General features: G+C 30.3%; 2 protein-coding genes across 4 annotated transcripts in view; one reads left to right on the top strand and one right to left on the bottom strand.

The window, feature by feature from the left end:
- The window catches only part of LOC126891868 (dual specificity protein phosphatase CDC14A-like), a 68576-nt gene that overhangs the window by 23553 nt on the left and 28272 nt on the right, over window positions 1-16751 (top strand). The window contains exons 4-5 of one of the 3 annotated variants that reach the window (XM_050661199.1): window positions 3538-3818; window positions 16466-16633. In XM_050661199.1, coding sequence (XP_050517156.1) covers window positions 3538-3818; window positions 16466-16633 — 449 coding nt within the window. Of the gene's footprint in view, window positions 1-3537; window positions 3823-16465; window positions 16634-16751 lie in introns of those variants that run through there. The other 2 variants (XM_050661200.1, XM_050661197.1) reach the window with 2 other exon arrangements.
- On the bottom strand, window positions 11242-12500 carry LOC126891872 (uncharacterized). Its single transcript, XM_050661206.1, has 2 exons — window positions 11685-12500; window positions 11242-11604 (listed from the first exon to the last, which is right to left on the bottom strand). Exons 1-2 carry the CDS (start codon window positions 12108-12110, stop codon window positions 11242-11244), a joined length of 789 nt encoding a protein of 262 aa, XP_050517163.1. The 5' UTR covers window positions 12111-12500.

The following is a 16751-nucleotide window of genomic DNA, read 5'->3' as shown; positions in this document are numbered from 1 at the left end:
ACATAAATCTTCTTCTTATTCATATTTCTTCTTTATATCATTTACTTCATATTTCATATAATATCTTCCTTCATACATATTCATATCATTTTTCATAATTATTCATTTGTATATCATTTACTTTAAAAATTCTTCATTTTCTAACCCTTACCTACTTGGTGGGTATTTTTCCGCAACTTTATACCCTTGAATTTGCTTCCGGTCCTTTTGCACGTCCTTAGTCGTGAGAAGGTTTGTTCCAAAAAGACAAAATGGATAGTTGTGCGCTTAAAAAAATCTTTTTCTACTTCTCGCATCCCTAAATTCCTGTCTGAACCTAGTGCTCCCCCTTAGTTGAGAATAGGATTACTTCAAAACAAAAACTGGGTATGCTAAAATCTTCTGATCTTCATTTTGTACCTTTTTCTTGACAAGAGTTAGTTTATATTGTCTAAATTGTCTTTAATTAGCTTTGCTTCTAATATATTAAAAAAAAAATCAGTTATCTCATTAATTCATCATCATAAAACATTTAAAAAAATCATATCTATACTAAAATTCGACCGATATTAAAAAAATTTAAATCAAAAACCTGTTATCGGCATCTAAAAAACTTCAAAATTCAATAAAAAATCGAAAGAAAGTGTTGATAAAAATAGACTATATTCTGTTAAAAAAAATCACCAAAAAGCTCAGCTACCATCGCTGAATACTAATACTACGTCTGGTTCTGGGCGCCCATTAAAATATTTACCTAATTTACATAAAAATACAACTGAAAAAACCTTATTATTAATAATTAACTTTTGGTACCAATTAACTACTAATAGTTCACTTTCTTCGCTAAAATAGACACTTTTATAACGTCACAAAAAAATAGTCTTATCTCTATTTCTCTGGTTATATCTGCTATAAAGCCTTACATCAATTATGTTATTCATTAAAATATTTAAATATATTTATAATATAAGAACTTAAAGTATATTTATATATAATATGCATATGTTTCAAAATAATGCCTCCTTAGACACTTCATTATTTTATCAATAACTTTTTTTGTCATTAAATATTCCATTTTTTTTGTAACATCTTAATAACTTGTCCTTAAATTTTCGTTTCGTCCAAATATTCATCGTTTATTTCGATTGCATTTATGAATGCTTTTAATCAATCGAATCTTGATTAGTCTCTCTATCTGGGATAATACTCTTTGTAGTTTCAAAATTGATTCATTTAAAATCATATTAATTTTCAATAATTTCAATCTTACATCATTTCATAGTTTCTTTGTTACATTTCTCCTTTCTAGGTTTCATTTCTTTGTCATAACATCGGTAAATAAAAATTCTGTCTAACTTGTTTCTTAATCATTAAGTTTATTCGGGAACTCATATATTATTTCCGTCGAAATTATTCTTGTCCATTATGTTGGATTTTCCATTTTGTTCCAACATCTTAAAAATATTTCCTTTTCTCTTCTTATTATACTCCAAATAATAATTCCTTCGATTATACTCTCAATAGGTATCTTGTTTTATTATAAAACTGTTTCTACACCTTTTTCTAGTGTATAATAATATAATTTGTAGGTTTAAATCGTGTAAATATCTTCTGTCAGCAAAATTCCTTATCATAGTATTTCTTAACCCTTGTTTTCGCGGTCAAATAACGTCAACATTTAAAAATACGTAAATATAAATATACATTCGCACAAATAAAAATCTTTAAATAGCATATTTTTCCTTCATAGAAAAAAATGGTAACTAAATCATTATTTTTACGTATCATAGTATCATAAAATAGTTGTATTCATTCTATTAAAAGAATTGCAAAAAATCTTATTTTCATTAAAAATAAAACTTATTATCACTTATCAATGTAGTTAAACAAAAAACCATCTAAATTTATTGAATATTATACTTCTATACTTAGTAAACATACGAAAACTTTACCTAATTTAATATTAGGTAATTGTATTCAATTAAAAAATTTAATTCTTATGTTAGGCTATATGCAATATGAGAAATGTTAAAACAATAAATACAATATAGTCAAATTACTCACATCACATACTTTTGTCCTTGTCCACCACTGTCCATTTCGTGGATGTGCGTCCTCCTGACGCCGCGCGCCGGCTGGTTCCATGGTTCCAGAATTCCCACTTTTCGTCCATGTCGACGTGTCTCCAATGTCTAGTCTGGTGGGCATCGCAAATTCCATCTATCAGCTAATGCATAATATCTATGGGGGATAGATACTTTACCCCAATTTTCTTTTCTTCTTCCAGTTTCTCGTCGCTCCCATTGTTTTACTTGAGATTTACTTTTTCTAACTTAAGTTTCCCTTATTCTAATTTCTTTTTTTTTCATCTTCTTAGTTCTTAATTAACTTCTTCTTAAAATTTACATTTAACTAATTACAATAACTACTTAACAAAGACCTTCTGGACCGCCATATGGTGGTATGGGAACGCCATCTAATATAACTGGTATTTACTGTCACCCTGGGAGCTAAGGGTGGTAATACATCAGGTTATTTTCAATGTTAAGTAGTTAAGGGAGAATGAAACATCTTACCTCGACAAACACCAAGTTTATTCTGATTTCTCATTGTATTATTTTTGACAATCAATGTGTGTTATTTTTACAAATACACGGGTTGCTTATTCAGCACCCGTGGCTCAAGGATTCGTACACTAAATATTTAAATAAACAATGAAGGTAAATGTTAGTCGATATTACGCAATCTTGACCCAGTTCAATATTGGATATTATTTTACATCTATTAATTTATCTTGTAATACTTATGAAAATCTTTATCTCTCTTATTCCAGGACAAGGGGGTAGATCTTAAATAAGAACCAGTTTCTCGAAATTTTTGTAAAGCATCGGATATTTTACTTCGTGGAATGCCAAACTCTTCGATATATAGAATGGAATGCCATCATTATGAAGAGCAACAGTTATACAACAATTATAAACTATTCTTTGTTATTAAAAACACTTTTCTTTAAAACTTGTTATTAAAAACACTAATTTAATAAGCATTAATGATATAAGTAAACAATTGATTTATCAAGGGTAGATACCTTAACAAAAACTTTCAGACATACAAAATGACAAACTTCACACCTTTAAAATAACAAAACAATGGATAAAATCAGCCTATTTTTTGATAAAAATATTTAATTATTATACAGGGTAATTATTTAAAAACACTAATAGTAGAAAATTATGAAATTTCATGAGCCACGTTACTCTTGTGGTTCAGTATAATCCCATACTCATTCTGAGAACCTCAATATAAAAATACACACACTCGGAAAAATGAAAGAATACCCATGAACGATCACATCAATCACTTATTTTATATTTGCTGTCTCTTTCTATAACAAACGTTTGTTATTTATAGAAAAAGACAGCAAATACAAAGTAAGTGATTAATGTGATCGTTCATGGGTATTCTTTCATTTTTCCGACTGTACTTATGTTGTCATTTTACTTTATTTCCAAAAACTAGTTAACATCAATAGCCTCTAGTAATGCTCCTTGTTTTCAGCTCCTAGTAATCAAGGTGAACAGGCATATAGTGCCCTTCAGAGATCCTTGCAGAATCTAGATTGTGAATACCTTGATTTATACTTGATACACTGGCCTGGAGCACAAGGCATTAACAGTGAAAACAAGAATAACACAGTTCTTAGAGATGAAAGTTGGCAGCAGATGGTAAAAGGTGTTAAAAATGGTTTAACTAGAAATATCGGAGTCTCAAATTATAATGTTAAGCATATGAGAGAATTATTAAACAAAAACCACGGTATTAAGCCAGCTGTGAACCAGGTGAGTTAGATATTTTTTCTGTAGTAATAGTATATGTGAGAATGTATTAAACTTTTATAAACCTTTTAGGTCCATTGCTTTGAGGTAACCTACCTATGTATAGCTGTCTATACCTATATCTATGTCTTTTGCCTATTTCTATCTATTTCTTCTAATTATTTATTCCAGTTTTTTTAAACCTTAAACCCAACTTGGTAAGTTTGTCAGAATTTGTATTAAATTTATTCACAATGTCTGCTTTCAGGCTAGCACAAGCCAGTATCTAAACCCCAAATATCTTCAATATTTTACTTACTCTGTGGCGTTACAGCCTAGTCGAGGAAATGAAACTGAAAAAATGGCAAAACCTCGCAATTTTTTCGTCCAGCATCGATTTGTACAAAAATTTGGGATCAAGCTCATTTCACCCTCTAGTTCATTTTCTATATTGAGCCGTTGTACGCTTTTGGTTTTTTAGGGTGAAAACTACCCCTAATTGTAAAAAATTATAAAATAACATTTTAAACTTTAATATTGTCAACATTTGGTTCTCGACAAACTCATAATCTATTAATAAAATATTTTTGATCTTATTGTTTCATATGATCCACTTAGACAAGGCGAAAACGGCGGGTTCGTTGGGAAAAATATTCCCATGAGATTTTTTTGCCATTCGTGAGACATCCCAGAATAAGGTTCAAGAAGTCGCCCACGTGAAAAGTGGGCCAAATTTTTTTAACAATTTTTTTTAATCAATTTGCAAAAATCAATGTTTTTGGCTTGGACAATTTTTTATGGGTTTTTTGGACCATTCTGGATAAAAAAGGTCTCTTATAATTTTTCTCTAAAGTTGATCGTTTTCGAGTTAAAAGCAATTTAAAATTGAAAAAAAAAACGAAAAATGACGATTTTTAAGGCTTAAGAGGAGTATGTAGTCGACCGCGTGGTTGAATTTGAGATTTACGCCGAGCCATCGCTTTGAAACGCAATTGTAGCATGTGGCAACGTGGGGATCAACGTACGAAGACTCGCACAGCAGGACCGGGTTTATTTTATTTTCGTTGCAAACGGACTGAGTAAACCGCCGGCCGTGTAGTGAGAATAGGATTATAATATAAAGTAAAATGGTGAAAATTTCTTATAAATAAATTTTAATTTTGTTGAAAAATCCTAGGCTAAATGATTTTTTTTTCTTTTTTGTAGTATTAACATTTTTATTTTTTAAAGACTTCGTACGTTTCGGCGTAATGCGCGATTACAAAATTTAATTTTTTTTTAATTAAAATACAAATATCACATACAATTGTTACTTAAAAATATACTAAAATATAATAAAGGTTGTTTTGTGTGTTATTAGTTTATTTTGAACGCCAGTAGTTTGAGTTTCTTCGCCTACAAATATCTACATTATTTTGTCATCAAAAATAATGTATGATAAGTGAAATGTCTTTGAAAAAAAAAGCAAAAATTGTAATACATACCCAAATGTAATTGTATTTTTTAGGGAAAATTTTTATATTTTTTCTTGATAGGAGCTTTTCAGGGGCGTAGCTACCGCCGTATCAGCCGTATCAATTATACGGGGCCCCCGACATTCAAGGGCCCCATCGCCCCAAACAAAATTCCATTTACAAAGATTGAACTAAATAGTCTACAATTGTTTCACTATTAAAACGCTTTGAAACAGTGTATGTTGTTTGGACATCAACATTTTGGTGTAGTGGATTCTTTATATTATACCTATATAAATCATATCTATCTATTATCTATTCTCTGCCCCATAAAAACAGAGCTTTATTATTTTCAAGGTATCTCTCATTGTCAATTCCGTTGGCTGTGTGAGTTATTGTATAATGTATATTGAAGAATGCCGAATTGCAATTTTTGTAATCGCTTTATCTTTGAATATTTGAAACAGTATGTATTGTTCGGGTATATTATGTATGTTCGTATAATCTGTTCTTTATCTATAATTGTATTTATGTATATCTACATTTCTCCAAGAAATTAACGTACCACCTTAAAAATTGGTCATTTTTTATGTCTCATATTTCCTAAACCTGTTTTCCGATTTAAGGGATTTTTTTAAATGTGATAGTCGTATTTTTGAACAATATCGTTGTAATAATATTGTTGCTAGATAGGTAAATTGTCATTGTATACCGGGTGTACCAATCAAACAGTAATTTTTTCTCAAAGTTCACCACACCCTGTGGAATATTCTTGCATTTATAAAATACTGCCAACTATAGCCTCATGTGTTCTTAACATTCTGTTTTTCGTTCATTCGCTTATGTTGGATAGTAAAAAAGTTGGGTAATACTTTAACAACTAGTCTTATTTTTCATCGATACAGGGTGTTTTTAAATAAGTATGGCAAACTTTAAGGGCTAATTCTGCATGAAAAAATAATGACAGTTTGCTTTATAAACGTATGTCCGAGATAGGGGGTGTTGACATTTTTCTTACAAACTGATAATTTATTTATTACTCTAAAACCGATTGATATATGCAAAGAAATTTGGTAGGTTTTAACAGAATTTCATGTTTACCATTGGCGCACACATGGGTCATATTAACCGTATTCGCGCCAATGATGAATATTAAATTCCTAATTGTATATCAAAAACGCACCATAACTACCTCTTAAAACACACCAAATTTTACTTGCATATTTTAGCCGGTTTTACCATTGGCGCACACATGGGTCATATTAACCGTATGCGCGCCAATGATGAATATTAAATTCCTAATTGTATATCAAAAACGCACAATAACTACCTCTTAAAACACACCAAATTTTACTTGCATATTTTAGCCGGTTTTAGGACAATAAATAAATCGTCAGAGTGTAAGAAAAATTTTAATAACCCTATCTCGGAGACGAAGCATTTGCACACTAGCAGGTTCATAAAGCAAACGCAAACTGTCATTATTTTTTCATGCAGAATGACCCCTTAGAGTTTGCCATACTTATTTAAAAACACTCTGTATTGCCGAAAAACAAGGCCAAAAACAAAGTTGTTAAAGTACCTAACTTTTTATTATCCAACATAAAAATGAATGAACCAAAAGCGAATGAATAAAACAACAGAAATGTAATTCCGTACTAAATACAAGTTGGAACTAAATTTTTATCAAAGTTTCTCTCTCTCTTTTGTCGTTTCCCCATTACTGAGGGATCGTGATTTCCTCCAATATTCCTAACAATGTTTCTCCATTGGTCTCTATCTTCAGCCGCTCTAAGAACTTCGCAGAATGAGTTTCCAGCTGAATTCTTTATTTGGTCGGACCATCTTGTTGGTGATCGTCCTCTTGATCTTCTCCCGGAACGTTTCCAGAAACAATTAATTTCTCCAAACTGTCGTCACCTCTGCGAATCACGTGACTAAATAATTGCAGAATTCGTTGCAGACATATTGTGGACAGCCTTTTATCAAAGTTTAGGTGAATACAAAAGATATTTTCAAGAAAGTATCCAAATCATATTTTATGATTTGGATACTTTCTTGAAAATATCTTTTGTATTCTTCAAGGGGATCACTGTTTAAATAATTAAAAAGGGGTCATTTTTGCACAATATTTACTTTTTTCACTTCTCTGCAGTAATTCACGCTTTTATGAAGGTCTATACGATTTTTTTTTCTACAAAGTTGAAGAATAATGCTTTCATTTAAGATTTACTAAATTAAATTTGACCCCTATTTATTTAAACAAATATATTCAAAACTTAAAACACAAATAAAATATGCACCATAAAACGTTTTGTTTTATACGAGAAGTTCATGTTACCAGTATAAAGCAAAAAAAAATTGGTCGAAAAATATTTAACAATTTATGAGATATTGAATTTTTTAACCCCAGCAACGGTATTTAAAAAAGAAGTAATAAACAAATTAGAACAATTTTTAAATGCCATTTTAGAGGGGAGTTTAATTAAAATTTGAATTTATCAATACATTTATTGAAAATATACATAAAAATAAAAATAATGATATCTTTTGCAGGTTTAAATTCTTTTGGCAACAACCGCGTTTTTGCAACTGAAAATATAGTGACATATTCAATATCTCATAAATTATTAAATATTTTTCGACCAATTTTTTTTGCTTAATACTGGAAAATAGCTCAACTTCTCCTATAAAACCAAATATTCTATAGTGCTTATTTAAATCACAAATACTATTTTTTGCAAATTTGTTTAAGTTTTATAATACAATTCTTTAAATAAATAGGGAGTCAAAATTTAGTAAGTTTTAGGTGAAAGACTTACCCTTCAGCTTTGCAGAAAAATATTCTAAACACCTTCATTAAAACGTGAATTGCCTTAGCAGTTAAAAAGTAAATATGGTGCAAAAATGACCCCTTTTTAATTATTTAAACAATGATCCCCTTACACGATTTGGATACTTTCTTGAAAATATCTTTTGTACTCACCTAAACTTTGATAAAAAATTTGTTCCAACCTGTACGAATTTACATTTTGATTTACATGTAGTGTAATTTTATTTTACGACACTAGACTATAATTATGTGGTCGGGTTTTAATTTTAGCATTTTACAAATGCTAAAATATTCCACAGGGTAACGCGAACTTTGTGAGAGAAAAAATCACAGTTTGATTGGCATACCCGGTATATAATGAAAATTTATCTGTCTAGCAACAATATTATTACAATGACATTGTTAAAGAATAAGGCTATAACACATTAAAAAATCACTTAAATCATACAACAGGTTCAGGAAATTCGAGACATCAAAAATGACCAATTTTTAGATGGTACATACGTTAATTTCTTGGAGAAGTGTATTTGCCTGTCGCTCGCCGTTATACCATAAGAACAGAGCTTCTTTGTTTAAGCTCATTTGCAATGCCCATTCATCCTTGGATTAAAAAAGCTGAATCTGTTTTCAAACAATGAGTCTCGACAATTCAAATCTATTTTTCTACTTTGGTTAATTAAAATTTATTAGGTTTATTATTATTATCTATATTTGGGTGTTTTGTTTTATTTCATTATCTTTTATTTTGTACTAACATTGACGATTTATGTAATTTCGGTAAACTGTATTTGTTTTTGTTTTTTTTTCCGACTTTTTGTAAGCTTTGTCCATAAAATTGTAAAATTTTCAGTGACAATAAAGCATATTTCTATTCGATTCTATACAAGCGTTTTTGCTTCTTTTGTCGCGGGGGAAAGGGGCCTCGCGACAAACTTTGATATGGGGCCCCCGTGGGGCTAGCTACGCCACTGGAGCTTTTATAAAAACTTGTATTGACTGTCTAATTTTTCTTTTTAGGTAATAAATATATGTGATATTTGTAATGTAAAGCAAGAAAATTTAAACTTTGAGTTTTTAAAAAATAAAATTTTTAATACTATAAAAAAGATAGTTAGTCGAATCCCCAAGATTTTTTGAACCGAAATATTTTCACGGCTATGATTTTTACAAAACACTTACAGTGTTGATTCATCAATAAATGTTAATTTAAATATAATATAATATATTTAGATGTCTACATTTTTTATCAGTCACCAGGATATCAAAATTTTAATTAACACGGTATACCTATAAGTTCTTACTAACAGTTACTTAAAACTATATATTTTTGTATTATTAGAATGGAATTTGGAATTCAAAATAGTTAAGTACCTACTAATGGTTGGTGAAAACTATATATTTTTGTAAACTTAATACTAAAAACATATTGATATTTCGATTTTCAGGTGAAAACATTTTCAAAAGTTTATACAAAAAACTTACAGTTGATGATAGTGACTTTTTGTACGATTACAATTTTACTGATGGACGTAGTCAGTCTAACGTTTAAAACATAGTAATATAATGAAACCTAAATAAATGACGGTGTTACGACTTTATCCCTTATCGGTATCCCCTTTGGATGTAGCGGATCTAATAACTCTGGTAATAAACAATTGTTATAAAATATCTTTAACTTTGGTAACATTGTTTCTTTCCAAAATAGGTCATCTCGAGTGATCTATAACAAACAAAAAATTGAAATATTATAAAAATTAATATATTGTTATTAGTCATATCCGAAATATGTTAATAATAACTCCTAAAATGATTATATTAAAAACTATACCTTTTCTACAAGGATACCGTGAGGACTCCATATCAAAAAATATCCAAATTGCCGGTCTGTAATGGCCAATTGCCCCTGAATTTGAAAATAGTAATTATGGTTACGCTTCAAATGAAGTTCGCCGTTTATTAGTTCAGCAAAAGATATTTTTTTTGAGATAATTCCATCTGTAGGTGTGTGTTCCTTGATAGATAGAGGGCATTTAATTTCAATAAGGGCTTGGTCCCCTATGAGACCATCTGGACTTGCACCCAAAAATGGATATTGCTGATCGATATGGAAACCACTCTCGTTAACTTTTAGATTGAATTTTTTTTCAAATTCCAACAAAGCCTTTGATTCGTTTTCATTTCCATACCGAGTAGCCTTATTGCCAAAAAAGTTTCCATACAGTAAATTTTTAATTGTATTAATAGGCGAAGTAGTGGATCTCATTTTGCAAATTTGCCCAAAATTCGAAGCTGTAAGCCTTACCAATCTTTCTTGAATCCATTGAGGATTAGACTTTTGCCCCAACGTATTTCTCTCAATTTTTTTTATTTCGCCGGGCGTTTTTGCGAGAGATGTTATAAAATCTTGTGCCTTCTGTTTATACTCGTCGCTATTTGGATTTAAGGGCAGATAGTTGGCATTGGGGCCGTAATCCTGATCTGGCAGGTTTTGTTTAGCCGATTTCTTTTTTTTTGGAAACAAAGTTCTTCTAGCTTTAATTTTGGCGTGCTCTTTTTTCTTTTTTAAATAAAATTTTTTATAAAAGCCTTTTGGACTATTGCCAAACATTGTTTTATTTATCATTCGATGGTATTCACCACCCGAATTGAACGATAGTGCTGCCGCTTCGCACCTCGTCTGATATGACCCTCTTAATGAAAAATTTATTCTTTTACCCCCAATGAATTTACACACAACGCTGTTATAGTGCTCTGCCAAGTTATTGTCCATGTTCATAATAAGACTACTTGCATTGTCAATAACTCTTTGAAGGGCACTCATTACGTCTTCATAGATACCACATTCTTTCATAACGGGTATTATATTTGTATCTTGACCCTCGCATTTAAAATATTTTATAGTTTTACAAAGGTTGTGCTCTCCAAAAACATGACTGGGCGCATTATTTATATCATTTCGGAGCAACTGAACTTTTTCTTCTAAACTTGTGTTTTCTCCGATTCGGTAGGTTGTTGCTTTCGTGATCGCACTTCTGAGGCGCATAAACCTAGACAGAACACATTTTCTTAGAGTTATTGGCACAGGTTTATTTTGAGAATTACTTCTCTTCTTGCCTAAAATCAAAAACAATATTAGTTTCATTAATAATTTCACAATATTTTAAAACTTACTGCTGATTTCTCGTATTTTTTTGGCAAAATTTCTTAAAATATGATTTTTGCATTCAATTTTCTGCACCAAGCAATTTCCATATGGTCTTATTTCTAACAGTTTCCTATATACAGAGGAATCACCATCACCAACCATTTTATAATATTTTATACCATATTGATTAAGGCTATTTCTGAAACCCTCTGCTATGATATCTGTTTCCATAGCTGTTGAACTGCCCGTCCAATTTTTAAAGCATCTATGTGTTGGAGTTTCTTGTTCTTTGCTCTCATGCCATGAACAAATGGAGCAATATTTATTTCTGACTCCAAGAAATAATAGTTTACCCGTATTGTATCCAATAATACAAGCCTAAAACAATAATTAACAATGCAACAGTATGAAATAATGTTATATAGATTGCAGCTGTTTTATTACAACTTATTACTTACGACTCCGGACATGGCATCGTAATTAACGTTATACGACCTTTTACTCCAGGCTCCATCTGTAACAACGGTTATGCATGGAATGCCGTTTTCGTCAACGTTCCCAGCATCTTTAGCCATTTTTATTTCTTCTGCGGCTGCCAGTTCCATCGTTTGCCATGCTGATGCCCTAATAAACTCTGCAACTTGTTCGTGATAGTTGTTATAAGTCTTTAACGTCATGAATGGTAGGTCTAGAGTTGCAGCCAGTTCAGATGTCTGAGAATATCCAATACCAGTAGATATGGATCCCAACACAATGGATGAATTAATATTTACCTTATTTTCAGACTTTTTATCTGATGTGATTGTTTTTAGGCAGTTGCACATTTGGCATTTTAGGTAAAATTCAGAGAAAAGGCCAGTTCTTTTTTCGCCAACCAGCTTCATATCGATAATTGAACAATCAAATGGCTTATGTTTTTCTCCATTTAAAATATGCTCAAAAAAATATTCGATATTAATTAAGCGTCTTCCTTGACCGAATGTTTTCCTAAAATCAAGTCTAAATAAACGTGTGGCAGATAAATTAGAGTCACAATGAACAAGTTTCGTACATTGTTACCCTGCAGTTTAAATACAATTAAGTTAATTATATTATTATTCTAAATAATTTCACTTACTCCTGAAAAATTGCGTCACTAGTGGAATAGGTTTCACAGTCCATATTTTCTTTGTTAGCTCTAAAAAGTATTCGTATTGATCATAAAATCTATTAGTGTGCTCATTTACAAGCTATACATTTTTACCGATCACAGTGCCTATTTACTTATAAAAAAAATTGTGAGAAAGTTAAAGTTTAGTTCGTTTCCAATTTCAATTCATAAAAAGAAGACGATACAATTAAAAAATATTTAAAACGATTTATGCTATCTGATGCTTTTCCATTTTACGTAGGTATTAAAACCACAGTTTTGTAAATGTTCTATGTAACCTACGTTCGTTTTCAAGTAATAAAGTTATAGAATGGTAAAAATATATAGAAAGTTAAAAATTGAAAATACTAAAAAAATTATAAAATTCGTCTTAAAATATCATCTTTTTGCAAAATAAATTTTACAATTGTCGTTTGTTTGACATATTTTTAGTTGTTTTTTTGGTTATAATTTTTACTTGTTTTTTGTCAAAAGTCTAGTTAATCTTATTTACATACACTTTTTAAGATATAGATGACATATGTTTCTCATGGAGTTTTTATGTTATCTTCGGTAGTATTTTTTAACACTAATCAATATTATTCACTATAAAAATACCTATTTTTTTCTAAAGTATTACTACCAACTCATTTTTCTATTCGAGTTGATTATTCAACTGCTACGTTCTATACTATTCGTATGATTGTGGAACAACCTATATAATTTATCAAATAAAATCGGTCGCAATCTTTCGTTATAATTACGTATACGATCGTATATTACATATGTTATTTAAAAAAACTACTATAATTACATATTTATCCCTTATCATTATTATTTATACTTACATTTCAGATGTACTAGGAGAATTCCCTGAATCCAATGCTGGTGTTATGTTAGTGCTATGGCAATTAGAAGAATCAGCCAATTTTTCTGATTTTCTTAATCTAAAAATTTCATTCAATTTTAAGTTGCCTTTCAAGAAATAGCTAATTATAATGTTTCATTATTATTATAATTAATTTAACTTTTTATAATTAGTGTACAGGTGCCATAAATAACAAATACGTTCTTGCTACGTTTTATTACATCAACAATAAAGTTCGAGATGATAAAGTTATTACAACTTACCTAGCTATCGCCTTGCATCTTTTTCGTACACTTTTTCTAACCGTCGATACACATAATCGTTTATTCTTTTTGTTTCTCTCGTCTCTTCTTACGCGACCCATGGTCTTCGTTTGTAAAGCAAACTATAATTAAAACTGTTTTTCACACTACTTTTTACACTTAGTCTCACACAATGAACAACAGAAAATTATTAATTAATATAATTAAAAAGAACACAACAACTAACACAATATACGAAAAAACTAAAAATCCCGACAGCCAACTCTGTAATCGACGAACGTAATTTGGTGGCACGCGCCAGACGATAATTATAATCAAACTGCAATATCCTTTTCTAACATCAAAAACATTAGCCAGACAGTGCCGCTAACGGCGACTCCCTCACATCGACGTTGTCAGATCCGCTGGAAAGTTCGAGCGTCTTCTGATTTGGTCATTATTTTTTTGAAAATTTTGAAGCATGGAATGTAGGACTTACATTCATTTTTATTGAATACATTATTAGTTCATATATTAAGAAAAATCATATTAAACGCCGCACTGCTGCATTTTTTTAAATAAACGTATCATTTTCAAATTAACAAAAAAAAATTTTGGTTTTTCAAAAATATAAAAACAGAGCGATAAAAAGCCTTTTTTTTTTGAAGCAAAACCCAAAATTTTATTTATTTCAGTTAAGCCGTTTTCCTTCATTTTTATGCCCCGTTTACTCATTTTTATGGCTGGTACACAGGCCTCTTAATAACTCGGTTAAAAGTTATTATTATGAAAGTCAGAAAGTGACTAAACCAAAGTTTAATGCCCCCCTACAAGATCCCGAAGAAATTTTTGTCATAATTTTATTACTAAGCTGTTATTTTTAAGTAATAATATTGAGCGACATGCACGTGTTAGCGTGCCGTAAATGGTGAGTGCGAGAGAGATGCCACTCCGGCAGTCCAATTGTGCATCTTACTTGCACTCACATTTACGGCCGCCTACCACGTGCATGGCGCTCACTATTATTACTTAAAAATAACAGCTTAGTAATAAAATAATGACAAAAATTTCTTCAGGATCTTGTAGGGGGGGGGGCATTAAACTATGACTTAGTCACTTTCTGACTTTCATAATAATAACTTTTAACCGAGTTATTAAGGCTGTATGACACTATGCATTTTCTTGTATCATTTCTAATATCGTTTCTGATATCGTTTCTTGTATACATTTTCTTGTATCATTTCTTGTACGTACATTTGTGCCCTGTATGACACTATGCAAGTTCTTGTATCGAAAACTGTATGAAATTCGGCACGTGATTGGTCGAAATTTTGTTTGTCGCCCTGTCACGTTACATTGGTATGGTAGTACTGCGTCTACAGCTGATTTTAAGGATTTTATAAAATTTATAAACTTTTAAAAACAAATATTTTAATGTTATAATAACTAGAATTTTTACGTTGACTGTTGATTATTTGTGTTTTTTATTTTGTTTTGATATTTGTGCTAAAATATTTGCATTATAATTATCTTCAGTTTGATCCAAATTGGAACTATTGTATTTTCCTCTATTAAAAAATTATGCAATATGAAACCCAAAGTTATTCTAAATATTATATGGTTATTAGTAGAACAGTAGTCCATACCAAACGGTATATTAAGTATCAATAAAATATTTATAAATAATACCTACAAAACACAAATAAATTCATCAAGACATAAATCATATGATCTCATTTTCAGCCGCCATTATGACATTTAGAAGTTTTACCAGCAGGTTTTACGTTTTTGCTCTTTGTGCCTGACACAAATTCTTGCATCGTTTCTGATATCGTTTCTTGTATCTGTGTATGACACTATACATTTTTTTGACATATCAGAAACGATATTAGAAATGATACAAGAAAATGCATAGTGTCATACAGCCTTTAAGTCTTAAAAATCGCCATTTTTCGTTTTTTTCAATTTTAAATTGCTTGTAACTCGAAAACGATCAACTTTAGAGAAAAATTACAAGAGACCTTTTTTATCCAGAATGGTACAAAAAACCTACAACAAAATTGTCCGGGCCAAAAATATTGACTTTTGCAATTTGAAAAAAAAAATTGTTAAAAAAATTTGGACCACTTTTCGCGTGGGCGACTTCTTGAACGTTATTCTGGGATGTCTCATGATGAATGTAATTATGCAAAAAATCTCATGAGAATATTTTTTCCAACGAACCCGCCGTTTTCGCCTTGTCTAACTGATGAGTTCTGATGTCTGCCGCAACATCCATTTTTTTAGGTGTCTTTGAAAATTTGGCACCGTTAGCTTATTTTGCAATATTTTCCTTAAATTTTTGTTTGAGTAATCTATGAATTGTACTTAATATGCTTATTTAATTTAAAAATAAATTAATTCTGCCATACTTTTAAAAAAAAATTGCTTGAAATGTTGATTTCAAACCCTACGCCCCCGCTTTACGGATATCTATGACACGATTTTGATCGGCAGCCCATGCAGGAAATATTTCCAATGTATAAAATTTAATAAAAAAAATGTTTTATCCGGAAAGCAAATGGGTGCAGGTCGACCTATATTCGGATCTTATACTAGTAGGACATATTCTATTCTTCCCTGGAGATTTAAATGAAGCAAAGTTATTTTTTGGCCCACCTTGTATTTTTTCTATTTGATGTTTTTTACAGAGAATTCCCAGTCTTCTTTTCTAGGACTTATATTTTTGCTAATTCGAATACGTTTTGTAATAATTCTAATGTTCTATTTCAATTCTATCATTTTATTGGACACACACAAAACAAAAGTAAAATATTTAGGAGAAACGCTCGCCTTTGTCTAGTATGATTTTCTATACTTCTCTTGAAACAATTATTTAGTTATGCCTATGATAATAAGGCAACCATAGTTACCTTATTATTCTATTCCAATTCTACCTTATATTTACATATAGTTTTTAAGAGTTTATTTAATGTTTGTGCTTATTATTTTATGTTGTAGGTAGAGTGGCACCCATATTATCATCAACCTGAACTGTTAGATTTGCTAAGAAAAGAAGGCATTCTATTACAGGCTTACTCTTCACTAGGAGGTAGTAATAATCCAGATTTGTTAAATGACAAAGAAATTAACAAAATAGCAACAAAGTTAGGAAAAAGTCCTGCACAGGTAAGGTATTCAAATAAATCATGAGGTTGATAAACCAAATATATCAGTCTTGAACATAATTATTCGTTTATCTTATGTTATAAGAGGAAAAAATTAAATTTTAAAGAGTTGTATTTCG

This window comes from Diabrotica virgifera, chromosome 9 (genome assembly GCF_917563875.1).
Source record: "Diabrotica virgifera virgifera chromosome 9, PGI_DIABVI_V3a".
Lineage (NCBI taxonomy): Eukaryota > Metazoa > Arthropoda > Insecta > Coleoptera > Chrysomelidae > Diabrotica > Diabrotica virgifera.
Note: the sequence above shows the minus strand (reverse complement) of the source record. Positions and strands in the feature narration are given on the sequence as shown.